This window comes from Dunckerocampus dactyliophorus, chromosome 17 (genome assembly GCF_027744805.1).
Source record: "Dunckerocampus dactyliophorus isolate RoL2022-P2 chromosome 17, RoL_Ddac_1.1, whole genome shotgun sequence".
NCBI lineage: Eukaryota > Metazoa > Chordata > Actinopteri > Syngnathiformes > Syngnathidae > Dunckerocampus > Dunckerocampus dactyliophorus.
Window position 1 is genome coordinate 3180593 of NC_072835.1, and position 15915 is coordinate 3196507.

General features: G+C 41.1%; 1 protein-coding gene across 6 annotated transcripts in view; it reads left to right on the forward strand.

Annotated features, from left to right (window-relative positions):
• Positions 1-15915, forward strand: part of sh2d3ca (SH2 domain containing 3Ca) — a 57368-nt gene extending 41453 nt beyond the window's left edge. For 2 of the 6 annotated variants that reach the window (XM_054757392.1, XM_054757391.1), the window contains 12 exons: positions 1558-1686; positions 5471-5620; positions 6425-6702; positions 6853-6933; positions 7448-7575; positions 7645-8011; positions 9107-9236; positions 9346-9461; positions 10696-10867; positions 10946-11057; positions 13090-13296; positions 14725-15915. In XM_054757392.1, coding sequence (XP_054613367.1) covers positions 1558-1686; positions 5471-5620; positions 6425-6702; positions 6853-6933; positions 7448-7575; positions 7645-8011; positions 9107-9236; positions 9346-9461; positions 10696-10867; positions 10946-11057; positions 13090-13296; positions 14725-14900 — 2046 coding nt within the window. In that variant the 3' untranslated portion in view covers positions 14901-15915. The remainder of the gene's footprint in view (positions 1-1557; positions 1687-5470; positions 5621-6424; positions 6703-6852; positions 6934-7447; positions 7576-7644; positions 8012-9106; positions 9237-9345; positions 9462-10695; positions 10868-10945; positions 11058-13089; positions 13297-14724) is intronic. The other 4 variants (XM_054757394.1, XM_054757393.1, XM_054757389.1 and 1 more) reach the window with 3 other exon arrangements.

Genomic DNA, 15915 nt, shown 5'->3' on the forward strand with positions numbered 1-15915 from the left:
TTGAAATTTTGTTGTGGATTCCAGGGTGTAGAGAACCCTAAAATAACCGCTTCAAACCAAAATGGCTGACTTTTTGTTTTTTACGCAGTATAACTTCATGGCGCTATGTGAATCAGGCTTTGAGAGCTGAATTTTCAAAAACGTGATGTAATTTCTGAAATCTGGATGTGGAATCTGGGGTGTAGAGAACCCTAAAATAGCCGCTTCAAACCAAAATGGCTGACTTCCTGTTTGTTTCAAGGCATAGGTTCTTGAGACTTTTTTGTGCGTGTACTCATGATAAACACACCTACCGAATTTCATTGTCCTGAGTGAAACAGACTTTGAGGGATGAATTTTCAAAAATAATTCATCAATCCAACCAGTCGCTACTACGGTCTCGGTGCTGGGGTTTACGATACGTGCCCAGGGTCTGCGTTACGTGTTGATTCGGCCCTAAGTGTTCTTTGTTTACCAACATACAGTAGATGCTACTACACAATGAATTATTTTGTGCATACAATAACATCATTCACACATTTTTTAGTGTGTGATTGTAAATAAGCATGAAAATGTTGCTTCATGTGGCTTATTTGTGCAACCAAACAGCAAGTAGAAAGCTTTGAAATCTGAAATCTGATCCTGTTGTTTGTCGTTGTGAGTTTATGAGAGTGCTGTTTTTGTGCATGCGTGTGTGTGTGTGTGTGTGTGTGTGTGTGTGCGTGTGTGTGCACGCGTGTGTGAGTGTGTACTGAGTCATTGAAAAGCTACTGAAGGACTCAGCAGTACATCAGAACAATAAAAGCTTGCTTATGATGATTTCTTCCCCTTGGTAATCAGGTCAGGGTCGATTGGATTGTTGTGTGTGTGTGTGTGTGTGTGTGCACGCGTGTGTGTGTGTTCTTCCCTGCAGTGTTTCCTTCTGGAACACAAGTATGCACTTTGCCAGTGTCCATTTGTCCATTTGTGCTCGTGTACTTTGTCTTTAAAGGAGTTTTTTTAACATTTAAGTACTCATATGGTCATATGCATACGCTGTTGGATGGCAGTAAAGCAGCCCCTAATCCAGGGGTGTCAAACTCATTTTCATTGAGGGCCACATCGCAGTTACGGCTGCCCTCAGAGGGCCACTTGTAACTGTCAGTTTTTATGAATCCAAATATGAACATAACCTCATAATATTATTACACAGTTGCCCATGCATTAGATTATTTTTACTAACAAATTGATGGATAACTTGCTTAGAAATGAGAAGTGAAGTGAGAATGTCATGGTGACAAGCAGACATTCAAGTATTTGTTTTTGAAAAATGCTTGGAATATCTTGCTGCATGATTAGATAATACTGACGTTTAGAAGAACCGCATGCAGTACAATTTTTCTGTCAAAATGACAAAATATATTTAGAAGGGCAGAGGTGAAGTGCATTATTGACATGCATTATTCCAAGGGTTTTGTGGGCCGCATGAAATGATGTGGCGGGCCACATCTGGCCCCCGGGCCTTGTGTTTGACACCTGTGCCCTAATCTGTCCCACATCCACTGACTTGTGTATTTCTCTCTCATTGGTGTCCTTCAGTTCTCCAAGGAGAAGTACCTGCTGGAGTCTCCTCCCGAGAAGCTGCGTAAGGAGCTGGAGGAGGAGCTGAAGCTGAGCCCGGCCGACATCAGGAGTCATGGCTGGTACCATGGGCACATACCCAGAGAGGTGTGTACCAATTACACAAGACCGCAAAACAGTGAGCGCTTTGGGGGCTTTTCCACTGGTAAAACCAGGTAGTGTTTTCCATTACTTGGGTTTCAAGCGTGACAAGACGCTTGCAGTGTCAACATTGCATGCTAAAAAATAAACATATTAGCTTACCAAGGTCTGGACACTACAGCATATATTCCATGTTCTCCACTTTGCTGCAAAGCCCCACGTCTTATATATTTCTTATATCATGGAAACAAACTTCATAAGAACACACTTACATACAAGTTACTGCTAGCAAGTACACCAAGCTCCTGATCTCATCCCACATCGCTGAATCCACTGAATTGGCTGTGACCACGCTCTCGTGGCTGTCAGTTGTAACGTTCACTCCTTGGCTCACGTCAGTCAGTATGAATTATTAGTCAAACAATATGTATACTTCAGCAAATTGTACATATTTTTCCCCAAATTAAACATTTTCAAACATAAAAATGGCTAAATGAAATAAAATACAAATATAAGCCATAAAGACAACCATTCAACTTGTGCATGTACTATTCCACATTGGTCACTAGGTGTCAGTATTGAGTAATAGTGTAACGGTGACTATATGGGTGTTATTTCATGCCTACAGGGCTCTAATGATGTTGAAAAATGTGTTTAGAAGGTCGTAAACTGGTTTTCTGTGCCATAAATACAAAAATATTCCATTTATAGAGAAGGAATTGATGGAAAATAAATAATAAATATTATATAAATCTTCTACTACTTTCCTGTGTCACTCCAAGCCAAAATATGCACTTATCAAACAAATTAAAGGGGACCTATTTTACTCATTTTTGGGCCTTTGAATTGAGTTGTGGACTCCTATAGAGCAGCGACACACGATAACCCGCACAGAAAACTTTCTAGATCTTCCAGACTGTGCACCTTTTCCTGCAGGATTTCCTCGGGTTTCCTGCCTCCTGCCTCCCGGCCCTCCTCCGCTTTGATCGGTCACACTCCCAAGCGCTCCCGAGGACTTCCGGACAGCTGCCGAACCCCTTCTGTCCGATTACTTACACCAAATAAACGCAGTTAGGACACTGATAACTTGTTACTGACAGCTTGCTCTTCTGACTCTTCAACACAACCAAGTCACGTCGGAAAGGCGTCGGACTTCAGCAACAGTTCGGCGGATAGCCCGGCTTCGTATTGGCCCACGTTCACAAAACGTTGACAGATGAGAATATTTTTCTCTCGCTGGCCGGGAATCAGCAACTCCAACCACCTCTGCCTGATGCTTGCCTCTTTAGGCACACCTCAGCAAATATTTCCTGGGAGCCATTGCTCGACATGCTAACACCGTGAACAGAGCCAAGGGGAGCGGGGGTGCCGGGCACGCCCATATAAGGAAGTCCGGGTTGCTTTGACGCCAATGGAACTCGGTGTTAAAAAAAACTCTGTAAAACACAGCGTGCAGAGCCGTCCTAAACTGCTTTCAGGGCTCACTTCCAAAAGTGCAAACCTCATTATCTGACGCATTGGCATCGTTTAACATGACAGTACAACAATGTGACAACATTTATAGGTCAGAAAAGAGGAAAAGCATAATAGGTGTCCTTTAATATGTAAAAATGCTGTATAATAAATCACCAACATCCAGTAATCCCTTGCTTATAGCGGTTAATTGGTATATGACTTTACTGTTTATGACTTTCAAAATACATTTTTAACATTATTAGAGCCCTGTAGACATGAAATAACGCGCCAACAGTAACCTTTACACTACCATTACCACATGGCAATTGTTGTGCTGCAGGGACTTAAGACGGCCACGAGCTAGCAAACTTGTGAGCTAACCTGTTAACCTCAAATTTATTTCTTCTAAACTTAAGAGGCCAAAAATTGACCACTTCCACACAGAATGGGAGTAGTACTTTTTTTTTTTACTCTATCATGTGGGACATTCCCGGCTGACTTCATGACTTCATGCAGTGTTAAGGTAATGTGATGTAAGCTAATGTTTTGAGTCATTACTGCCGCCTCGTCACCACAATACTACATATTACTAGTATTACTAGTATTTCAATATGTTTTGACTAATAATAGACAATAGACTACCACGTCATTCATTTCTGAACCGCAATATTGCAAAGGACGACTATAATGTAACTACCTTGGCGGAGGTATTTAAAGAAGTGTTTTGCGTAGAGCAGATCGGTTAAGCAATGACTTTGACACACACATGAATGAATCCCATCATCTCTCTCTGCTCAGCAGGAATTACTTAAGTGTTGACAAAAGAGGGAAGCGGTGCCAAGCAGACAGCTGCGTGTGCACTGCAATTGCTTTTCACAGCTGGGCACAAGCACACACACACACACACACACACACACACACACACACACGGAAGCTGTTTGTTCCCTCCAATCAGCTTCTGTTGTCTGTCTCGTCTCATTTACAAAACATATTCATTCATTCATTTCTAAGGCTGTAAACAACATCTACCCTCAGGTTTCTGGTTTCCCTTCCTTACTATATTTCACTACTGATTGTTACTTTAAAGCAGTGCTTCACAAATAATGGGGGGGTGCGGTGAACTGTTGTGAGAGGGGTCGTGAGAGGCAAGGAGAACTTTCAATGTGAGTGCAGACCTGCCAACGTGCATGAATCTGTCATACTCAACGTGCAATTTGACTTGTATGCTTCACTGCTCTCCATTTTGTTGCATTTCGCTGGTTTCAGTTTCGAGTTCAGTCTGTACAGTACAGATAAATAAATAGATATTATCAGTTTCTCAATAATATTTCAAATTTCTCTCCCCCAGTGGGGGCATGAGAGAAAACAACTGAGAACCACGGCTCTAAAGCATCAAATATTATCACACTATCTACAAATCGCACCTCCACATGGGAGACGTTACAATATTTTGTCTATTTTTATAATCATGTGCATGGTGCAGCAAGCTTGTCATCTTTGTGAATGCCGCCCTCTGCTGGTCGTTTTTGTGTTCCTGCCTGTCAAGCTTTTCTCTCATTATCACAGCCACTTTCTAACCCAAATAATGCTCAATATTGTATGTGTCTGCATTATATTGTTAGTCGTGGGCTGTTCTGCTCACTCTGACAGAAAGATTGCTTTTATATACGGTAGCTTGTTTATGGCTTTCAGTTGCATTCAAAACACAAAAAAGGGCATTTTTGCAATATTGCTGAACACAATAGATTTATACTGATGCAGCAATTGCTGCCGGCGCCTTGATTTATCTCTGCCAGTTTGTGGACAGCACTGCAGATGCATTTTGGCTTTTTAAAATGTATTTATTTATTTTTTGCTGTTGTGATTCACTCCAAATGTCCCAAGGCACTGTTGTAATTAATCCTGATGGATTAAAAGTCCATTATTTAGCTGTTAATTAAAAAAAACAAACATGAAATTCTGACACATGACATTTTTTCACTTGTATTTACCGTGTAAATGTTGAGTGGCAACAAAAAGCAATGATTGAACAAGGATGTCATCCCTTTTCAGCCACTAGGGGGCATATTTGCACAGTACATTACTTGTATTGTTAAGCAGTATTGTTTTTCCACCAAGGGCAGCATACTGAAAAGCAAAAGATGCCGGGGCCACTTTGATGTGATTATGTACTTACAATTTTGTTAAAAAGGCCCAAATGTTTTAAAATACATATTTAAAGACAATTAAAAAAACAATCTGCGGGCTGCAAATGTCCCCAGCGCCACACTGTGGACACCCCTGTTCTAGTCCATCATGTCTTAACACCACCACCATCCACATTTTGTCTGCACAGGTGTCAGAAACTCTGGTTGTGCGTCACGGAGACTTCCTGGTACGCGACTCCCTGGTCAACGTGAGCGACTACGTGCTCACCTGTCGCTGGGACAACGAGGTGCTGCACTTCAAGATCAGCAAAGTCCTGGTGAAGTCCAGTGATAGCAAGGTACACACACTACTAAAACCATAATGCATGTGGATAGTCCTCCCCCCGCACCAAATAGACGCCTTCTTTTTCCCCTCAGAAGCACATTTGAACTCTGTTGCTAACCAAAACAGCAGCACATACCGAGGTATCATTATTTACTTGTAAAGAAATGATAAGGAGTACTTTACATATTTACTATTATTATAAACAAAATAAAGTTCTTAAGCCGGCACGTTTTAATAATAAGAACACTGTGGACCGGGACTTAAGGAGTTGACATAAACGTGATCGACTTAAAGGGATAGTTTGGATGTTTTGACATGAAGTTGTGTGACATCCCCATCAGCACTGTAGTCCAATAACAGGGACTTGACCCCCACTTGGTCTCCTAAGTCCAGTTCTGGTCAGATTTCCGTGATGAAGAACGTAGTTCCGCTTTGTTGCTGGGGACAGTTAAGTAAAGAGTTTGGCTTCTCAAAACAGTATGCGTTCAAAACATTAACACATTTGCATCACAAAAATGCCTTCTCAAAAAAGTCAAACCTCACAAAACGCTCAGCGTTATATTTGTCTCCCGCCGTATCCCGGCGCACTGTCGCCTGTGCGTTCATGTGTATGTGACGAAGACACGCGCATCTTCTTGCGCCGTGGAACACATACGTAAACAAGATGGCCGCGGCGCTCCGTCGCGGAAGTAGATGCGAGTGTCTTTGTCACATTACACATGAACGCACAGGCGAGAGTGCGCCGGGATACGGCGGGAGACAAATATAACGCTGAGCGTTTTGTGAGGTTTGACTTTATGTTTGCACTGTATTTTAGGTCCAGTATGTGCTGGAGTCGGAGAGCTTCGACTCGGTCCAAGAGCTGGTACGCTTTTATGTGAGTCAGCGCAAACCCGTGTCCCAGTCCAGCGGCGTCCACATCTTCTGCCCGGTGAACAGGACACTCCCGCTGCGCTACCTGGAGGCCACCTTTGCCCTTGCCAGCAGCAAGCAAGGCTCCGCCTACTCGCCGTCCAGCCAGAGGGGTGCTTATATCAAGAGGAGGAGCGTCACCATGACAGATGGCCTCACCACAGAGAAGATGATTCCTCACAGGTGAGTGCACCTGAGGACACGCTGGGTGGACTCTCCTTCTTCTCCTTCTTCTTCTTCTTCTTCTTCTTCTTCTTTTTCTTCTTCTTCTTCTTCTTCTTCGATCATTGTGCATCATATTTCATGACTGCTTCTTGTTATACTCGCAATCAGCGACTCAGACAGCCCCAGTCCGGTTGGGACACCGGTGGCACCACCAGAACCAGAGCCGGAACCTGTGCCCACATGCAGGTGGTGTGTGTACTGTATGAGTGTGAGACACAACTGTGGTAGTAGTAGTACCAGTAGGAACACACCTGCCACCCTCCTGGAGTCGCCCTCACCTCATTAGCACCTCCCACCAGAAGTGACCCCACCCCCCTTTAAGATTCAAATGTAAAAAAAAAAAATATTAGAACATTAGATCTCAAAAAGTACTTTGTGAAGTTCCTCCTCCTGCTTCCTTAGATGTGATGCACCATCAAAAGTTAACCTAATTGTTGCCTTTGAACCACACCTGCACCACAACTGAATGCGTTCCTTCCCAGGGCACGCACCACCCCTCCACAAAGAAACACTTTTTACTGCATACTCCTGCTAACTAACAAGCAAAGATAACAAAAGAGGACACCCAGAAGTACAAAAAGATCCCATTTCTCTCACCAATAAGAACTTCTCTCACCACATAACCACACCCCTTCCCTGTCACCTGCCACCTTGTTCAAGGTCAACCCAGCTGATTTTTGACCATCTCTTATCTTTTTTGCAGCCCTTCCACCATCCACCACCACAAAGATGCAATGAGAAACTGTGCAATGAGCATGGACCAGATTCAGGAGTACCGCTGTCCCCTTTCGCCCGTTGGGGAGACCCCTCTGTCCCCTGCGTACTGTGCAAGTAAGCCCATCATCAATACAGGCGCTCAGGTTTGATACAAACATGTTAAGCGACTTCTGTCATCTCCAGTCACGAGACAGAGAGCCCACTCAGGCGGACGTGTCCTGGCCGTGGTGCCGCCCTCCCCCGTCACGCGACATTCCAGTGACCCTCAGCTCAGCCCCACCTCCGCCAACAACCCCCCGGAGCATCCCGCCTGCCACTCGGCCCACTCCTCGCCCGCGCATCGCCCCGCTTTGCAAGCGCACTCCTCGGACGCGGCGGGGAGCTACTGCGACCTCAGGCCCTGCCCGGCTGGCCCCCCAAAACCTCCCACCAAGAGCTACGTGGAGCGATTACGAGTGGAGGAGGGGAGGAACGGGGGCGCCAGGGAGGACGGAGATGGAATGTGCAGCGCTCCCCTGGTGGAGATGGCATCCTTCTTCCGGCCATCCAGGTACGTACGACACCACCTGACCACGTTCAACACACTCTCAACAATAACAACTTTCCCAAACATCTCATAACCCAAATTTGATATTTGGTCCCCCCGCTTACCCATACGAACAAAAACACATCATCACCATGCTTATTGTAAACCCTAGGTGACAATATAGTACACACTGTTAATCACAGCACACTTCCTCATTCAGTAGCATGTGTGAGTGTGTCCAAAATGGAGTGTGTGTGTGTATTACGTATATACAGTGGTGTGATTTCTTATTGATGTGCATGGCTGTCATACTTAAAAGTACATTTTACAACGTAGAAATTGTAAGCATTGAAGCATTTTATTATCATGAAATATAATATTAATATTAAAAACGTAGGGGGAAAAGAGCTAACATTTTTTCTTAATGTATTTCAATAATTGTCTAGGTTTAAAATGTAGTTTTATTTTAGGAATTGAATATGTTCCCTATAAAGTGTTTACTAGTGACTGCTAACTTCATTTCACAGTTTTATTACACAAGAAGATGTTTTTTTTATTTATGATTTAGTTGCTTGAAAAATGCAAATTTGAACTCCACAAAATAATTATAGTGCATTCCAAAATTATTTTATTCTTTACTTACTTCATCATTTTTATTTTTAAATATATAAGCACAATCTGCTTTTATTACCAGTTAATTTTTAATTATTTTAGTTTTAATTATTATTTAATTATTCAGTTATTTAATTATTAGTTAATTATTTTGTCCATGATAAACATAAAATAGCAGGCTTATAGAGAGGCATATGGCCACCTCTTTCATTTCATTCACCTGTGCTATAAATTGCTGCAGAGAGAAATGTGACGTGATGACATCTTGCCATAAGGAGCAAAACAAACGAGTAGTGATGCAGTTGTGCTTTGGTTCCAGCCTGAGGTGAGGTGTTGCACTGTGGGTAAAAACACTGCAGATGTTGCTTTTTAGCAGGCTTACGAGAAGTGGGTTCACTGTCTTTGTTAAAGACAAATACAGAACAGTTCCAACACTGTCTACAGTATAAGGCTTGTCTCATAATAATATAATAGCATATAAGCATGCATGCTGTGTTTCCTGTGCAGGTACGAGTCTTGCATCATGCCCGCTGACAACAAACCCCTGGAGATGTCCGTGCTGAAGAGGGTGAAGGAGCTGCTGGCTGAAGTGGACGCAAGGACAGCAGCTAAACACATCACCTTAGTGGACTGCACGGTACTGGCGCGCACACACACACACACACACACACACATAAACAGGAAGTTCATCTGTCATATAAGCAGACACATTTAGCTTGTTTTGTTTTGTTTCTCTTCTGGAGCAGATTGCCAGAATAGTGGGCGTGACCTCAGAGATGCAACGGATGATGGGCGTGTCCTCGGGCTTGGAGTTACTCACGCTACCTCACGGACACCAGCTGAGACTGGACCTGCTGGAGAGGTACCGATGCTACAAAAATACACTTGAAGCGCACAAAGACAGATGACAGATCAAATAAATGAACAAAACAAAGCTGTTCCGGCTTGAAAGTAATAATAATAAATGAATAAATATATATCAATAAATAAATACGTAAAACTGTTGCACCCTAAAACATGTCTTTAGAAAAATCATAAATACATAAATACAACTTGCAGCTTTAAAAAAAAAACTCTAAATAAAAAAATACAATTGAAATAAATAAATACAATTGTTGTTGCCTAAGGAAATAAAATTTAAAAAAAAACAAAAAAATCTACTTCAGATAAACAAAACAAACCTGTTCCAGCTAAAAAGTAATAATAATAAGTAAAGAATAAAACACAATAAAGCACAATAAAAAAAAATTATTTAAAAAAATTATAAATAAATACATAAAACTTGCAGCCTTAAAAAATGAAATATATATATATATATATATATATATAAAATATAAATAATATATATATAGAGAGAGAGAGAGAGAGATAATAATAAAATAGAGAATAATAAATTTTAAAAAATTCAACTTAAAATAAATAAACAAAACAAACTTGTTCTTTGCTTAGAAGTAATAATAACTAATAAAATATCTATCAATCAATCAAGCAAAAATTATAAATAAAGAAATAAAACTTGCAGCAATAAAAATATATCCAAATAAAAGAAATACAGAGAATATTGTTGCCATGTAAGAAAATTAAATAAAAAAGAATAAATACAAAAAAAATTGAACTTAAACTAAACAAAACAAACTTGTTCTGCCTTAAACGTAACAACAATAAATAAATCAATAAAACACAAATAAATAAATAAAATTGTTGCACCCTAAAAAAATGCATTTAGAAACATTGTCAATAAAATAATAAATAAATAAAGCCTGCATCCTGAGAAAATAATTTAAAACATTAAGAATACATTTTTAAATAATAAGCAAAATTTTTGTGACCTACATAAAATGAAAGAAAGAAAGAAATAGAATACAAATAGAGTAAATAAATAGAACTACGGCAGCCTCAAAAAACAGATGCTAAATATTGGGCAGCAAAGTCACCTGCTGATGGTTGCGTATGTTCACCATTTCCCTCACGTTAGTGTCGGTTCTTGTTTTCCCTCCTATAATAAAATGTTAGCAAGCACAACAGGAGTTCCGGATGTCCACTGGTGATGTCCTCCAGTGTTTCCATACTTGTATTTATTTTATTCCTCCCCTCAGGTTCTACACCATGTCCATCATGACGGCGGTGGACCTGCTGGGCTGCACGGGGAGCACCGAGGAGAGGGCGGCGCTCCTCCACAAGACCATCCAGTTGGCGGCCGAGCTGAAGAGCAACCTGGGCAACATGTTTGGCTTCGCCGCCGTCATGAGGGCCTTGGAGCTGCCGCAGGTAATAGACGAGCTCACGTGCTCGTCGTCACTTCACTGCCCTGGCGCCTTTTCACGCTTCCTTTTGTTGCGCCTCAAGATTTCCCGGCTGGAGCAGACGTGGGTGACGTTACGGCAGAGACACACGGAAGGCGCCATCTTGTACGAGAAGAAACTGAAGCCTTTCCTCAAGAACTTGAATGACGGCAAAGGTGAGTCTGGGTGCAGGTGATACGGTGGAACCTTGGTTTTTGTTTTTTGTTACTTTTTGGCCCCATGGTGGGTTATAGAGCCGCCTCGCGCAAGAAGAAATGCATCTACAGTGTTCCCTCGTTTATCGCGTTTATCACATTTTGTTTGAATTTTAATGATCAACCTGCTGGGTTGGACACAACAAATTATGAAGTGACTCGCGCGCATTTCACTCATCTGACCGTGCCTTGTCGTCCTGGTGCCCCTCCGCCGTAGCGTTTTTGCATCCTTGTTAAAACATATTGCTCCTACCGTCATATTTTCCTCCTCCTCGTTGTCCTTCGTGAACTTCTACCTTCCTTCAGAAGTCTTTTTGTTCGAAGGTTGGCTTCCTCTGCCTTTTGGGTGCAGAACATTTCGTCAACATTGTGGGTTTTGTTGGGGAGAAAACTTGCAACCATACAGCGTTCGGTCACACGGTTAGCTTCTTCTGTTTCTTCTCTTGTTTATTGGCGGTTAGCAAGCAGCTCACACAGTTAGCCAGTTTGCTAATGATGGCCACAACAGGAGACGGCACCAAAGGAAATTGACTGACAAATTGACAGCCAATCAGGATGCAGAAGACAAAGGGCGGTGCAGACAGAAGAGAGATAGACATCGTGCTAAGCACAGAACTCCATTACTCAACTTCCCACAATGCAGTTCTTCTTAAAGTGCCAGGCTCGGCCTGTAACGACGTTCATACGCTGTAACAAACAAAACAAATCAGCGAAGGAGCATACAAAAAGTGGTTTGACTGTACATGTTTGACAGTTTTTATATGAAAAGAAAAAGCACCAAGACACTGTAGTGTTACTGCCTAATGTACAGTAGTTTTATTATAAAACATCCCAGATGACATATTTATTTCAGCTAGCTAACGAGCTCATGAACAGAATGAATCAGAATCTCTTGTTTCCTTTTCCTTTTATTTATGTTCTCTATTAAATCGACCTAATGTAGGTTTTCTTCCTTATGTAAGTGGAATTGTATGATTTTGAAACTTAATGAGTTATTGTTGTTGCTATCATAGTTTATTATTTGTTATTGTTGTTGTTGTGATTGTTATTGTCAGAATTATTGTTGTTGTGGTTGTTACGTGTGTTTGCGTGTCTTCACTTTTTGGTTGTTTTGTGTGGTTTTCTGTCACTTGGATGTTGTGGAGCTGGACGAGGGTGAAGCCGAGATGGTTTTTTTGTTGTTTTTTGGGTTGTTTTTTGTTCTCTATTAATCGAATTTAAAAATTATAATCATCTCTTTTTTCCTGAGCATGACACACATTAGCCCGGGTGTGCCCAAAATGCGGCCTGGGGGCCATTTATGCCCCGTGGTGTTTTTTTATTGGCCCTCGGCACATTCTAAGAACAGAGTAGTCATTTTATGAGTATAGAGACAAATTATTAGGAGAGTAAAAAAATCAAAGTTGAAATCTTCTTAAAAGTGGAAATGTTCTTTGTAAAGTTGTAATGTTACCAGAAACAAATAAAACTAAGAATAAAATTGCAATTCTAGGAAAATGAGGTAGGGTAAAAGTGCTAATATTACGACAATAAAGTCCAAAACATATTACGAGTTTAAAGACATAACACAGTATTACAGAAAGTTGGAGTACCTGTAAGCATGTAAAAAGTGGCCCCCACACCCTTTGAAGCTTGGACACCCCCGTATTAGCCCTTGTTGCTAGGCAGATTTCATAGGCCAGTTCAAGTTGCCTCTCATGTTGCTGTTAATGGGAGCGGCAGAGGGTTTCTTTTTGGGAGATTGGGCCGCAATAAAGACCAAGATTAGGAGTCCAGTTTATTTCCACACTTTCTAATGTCGAATGAGCAGTAATGTTTCATTTGACGTTTGTTTTGTGCTGCATTGCCCCTGGAGAGATGAATTTATGGAACATTTTTTAAGCTTTGTTTGTTTGTAGCGCCACCTGGTGGGGCGATATTCAATTCATTCAAAAATGGCACCAAAATGCAAAAACGGTCCCAGGGGGTTGACCTTTCAAACTGAAACTTCCAGAGTCCAGCGTCCTGTCCAGCACCACCTTCCCGCATGTCATCCCTGTCCTGTCTCTGCTGGAGCGCGGCCTGGCGCTCGGGGAGGCGCCGGAGCCCTGGGAGAGCGCCGAGGTGGGCGTGGACGTGGTCATGCACCACTTGGAGGCGGCCCGGACCGTGGCGCATCACGGGGGGATCTACAGGAGCAACGCCGAGAGCAAACTGCTGGGTGAAGATCTTCTCTCTTTATTGGTTTCACTACACAGCTGAGACGTCCCGTATTCTCTTGTTCAGCTTCAAAGCCCTCCTTTGTTCTTAAGATGGAGCAAACCAGGCAGGAGACCATCCATTTCTTTTGCTCATGTCTGGTGCTCATCAACAGGCTCTCAGGCCGCACATTACTGTTGGAAAGTATTCAGGGTGCATTATAGCAAGCAGCCTTAAAAATAAGAAAAACATGAAAAAAATACTATTTAAATTGTATTTCTAAAATACAATTTAAATTACTATTACTATTACTATTACAATTAAAATAAATAAAACTTTAACAATTGTTTCAACCTACAAAAACAATAAAAACAAAATAAAATACAAATAAATAAACAAAACAAAACAAAAACAAAAATAAATTAAAAGCTAAAGTAAACAAAACAAAGCTGTTCCGGTGTTAAAAATAATAACAAATAAAAGACCAAGTATGAATAAATAAAAGTGCACCCTAAAAAAAACATTCAATTATTATGAATAAAACATAAATAAATAAAACCTGCAGCCTTAAAAATAAATAAAGAAAATACAAATTAAAAAAAATACCATTTAAATAAATAAATCAAACTGTTGCAGCCAAATAAATAAATAAATACCAAAAAAAAAACCTTACAATAAATAAGCAAAAGAAACCTGTTCTGGCTTAATTAATTAATCAATCAATCGCTCAATCAAACTGTCGCACCCTAAAGAAAATGTATTTAGGAAAATGATAAATGAACATACATAAATAAAAAGTGCAGCCTTAAAGAGGAAAAAAAATACAAATACAAAAATTTAAATAAATAAAACTGTTACAGCCTAAGGAAATATTTTAAAAAGTTAAAATTAAAATAAATCAACTAAATTGTTGCGGTCTATAAAATAAAATACATAAATAGAACAAAATTTAATATAAAAAGAAATAGTAAAAATAATACAAAAATAAACAGTAAACTGTTCCAGCCTCAAAAAAAGTATTAAAAAAAATAAATACCAAAAAATGTAAATTTAAATAAATAAATAAAACTGTCGCAGCCTAAGAAAAGTTTTTCTTTTAATTTCAAGTAAAATTAAAACAAATAAACAAAATCGTTGGGGCCTAAAAAAACAAAATAAATAAATAAATAAATACCGCTGTTGCGGCCTGAAAAAATAAAATCATAAGTAAATACTTTTACATTTAAATAGATAAATAAAACTTGCAGCCTAGACAGCCGCAGTGCATCATGGGAGTGACCAATAGTGGCTGCACACATTCTTGTACTTGTTGTCATTCGTGTTGCCTTATGTCGCAAAGTCCACCGAGTAGAGCAGACGCGTGTTGACTGGAGCGAGACTCCTGTCGTTTGCTTTTGACTGAGCGATGTCCCCCGCTTCCCAACCCTTTTCCCTTCTTCCCCCTCTCCAGGATTCCAGGCGCAAGCGGAGATACACGAGATCTTCCACACGGAGTTCCAGATGCGCCTCCTGTGGGGCAGCCGCGGCTCCGAGGGCAGCCAGCTGGAGCGCTACGAGAAGTTCGACAAGGTCCTCACCGCTCTTTCACACAAGCTGGAGCCTCCGGTGCGCCACAGCGAGCTATAGCAAACAAAAACTGCCACAATAACAAGTACAGCAACAAACACTTAGCACCTGGTAGCCGTCTTGCCTTGCATGGCCAAGGAGGACACGGGAGGCGTCCCCTTTGGACACCGTGCACGTGAACGGAGAGGCGGCTAAAAGACGACGGAGACGGTGACGCTACGCTAATCGCACTCACAAAATGTGGCCATCAGCGGGCAGCCACAGGAAGAGTGCTCCTGTGTTACGACTGCGGTGGCCCCCGGGGGTCAAAGGTGTCAAAGGCCCGCAGACACTTCTTTCTGTCTCACGCTGAAGTAGGAACGGCCGCGCACCACGTACCCGTCATAACCTAGACATCATGTTGGCAACATTCTTTCTTTTGTGTGTCTTATTTTTTTTTTTTTTTTAAAGATCTCCAGATGTTGTCAGTGTTGAGAAGAAAGGAGGCAAGATGGAGCATGCATCACAAAAGCACTTCATACAACCTATGATTGCTTCCTACCTCCCAATTAATTACCCTGTAACATATTTCATATCTAATCCACACATTTGGACAGGAATGTTTGGCGCCCAGCAGGGGGCGACCTCTCTCCAGCGTTGAACACTACATGCTGATGTATTGTGTGTATTTATTTTGTGTTGGTGTATTCTGAAGCCTACTGGTTTAGGTTTGACAGCTGCTCACACTGATGGTGGAAAGATGGATGATTTTGTGTGTTTTTTGAATTCATCAATTCCCCTTTTGGATACCAAAACAGTGACACGCTGAGCTGGAATGTCCCGGGAAAGGATTTAGTGAAATGACCTTAATGGGTAAAAGGACAAGAGGCTGTTCGGGACTGATGATTTTTTTTTTGTTTGTTGGTTTGCTTGTTTGTTTTTTTTACATATTGTACATAGCAGGTCACTTTTTTTCAAATAAAATGATTGCTTGTTTCACAAAACCTTCCTGATTCAATATGTTATTTAATACTGCAGACAGAATTGCATTTCTATATCATGTAAATTAAATGTGTAGTGCACACATCCCATTTAA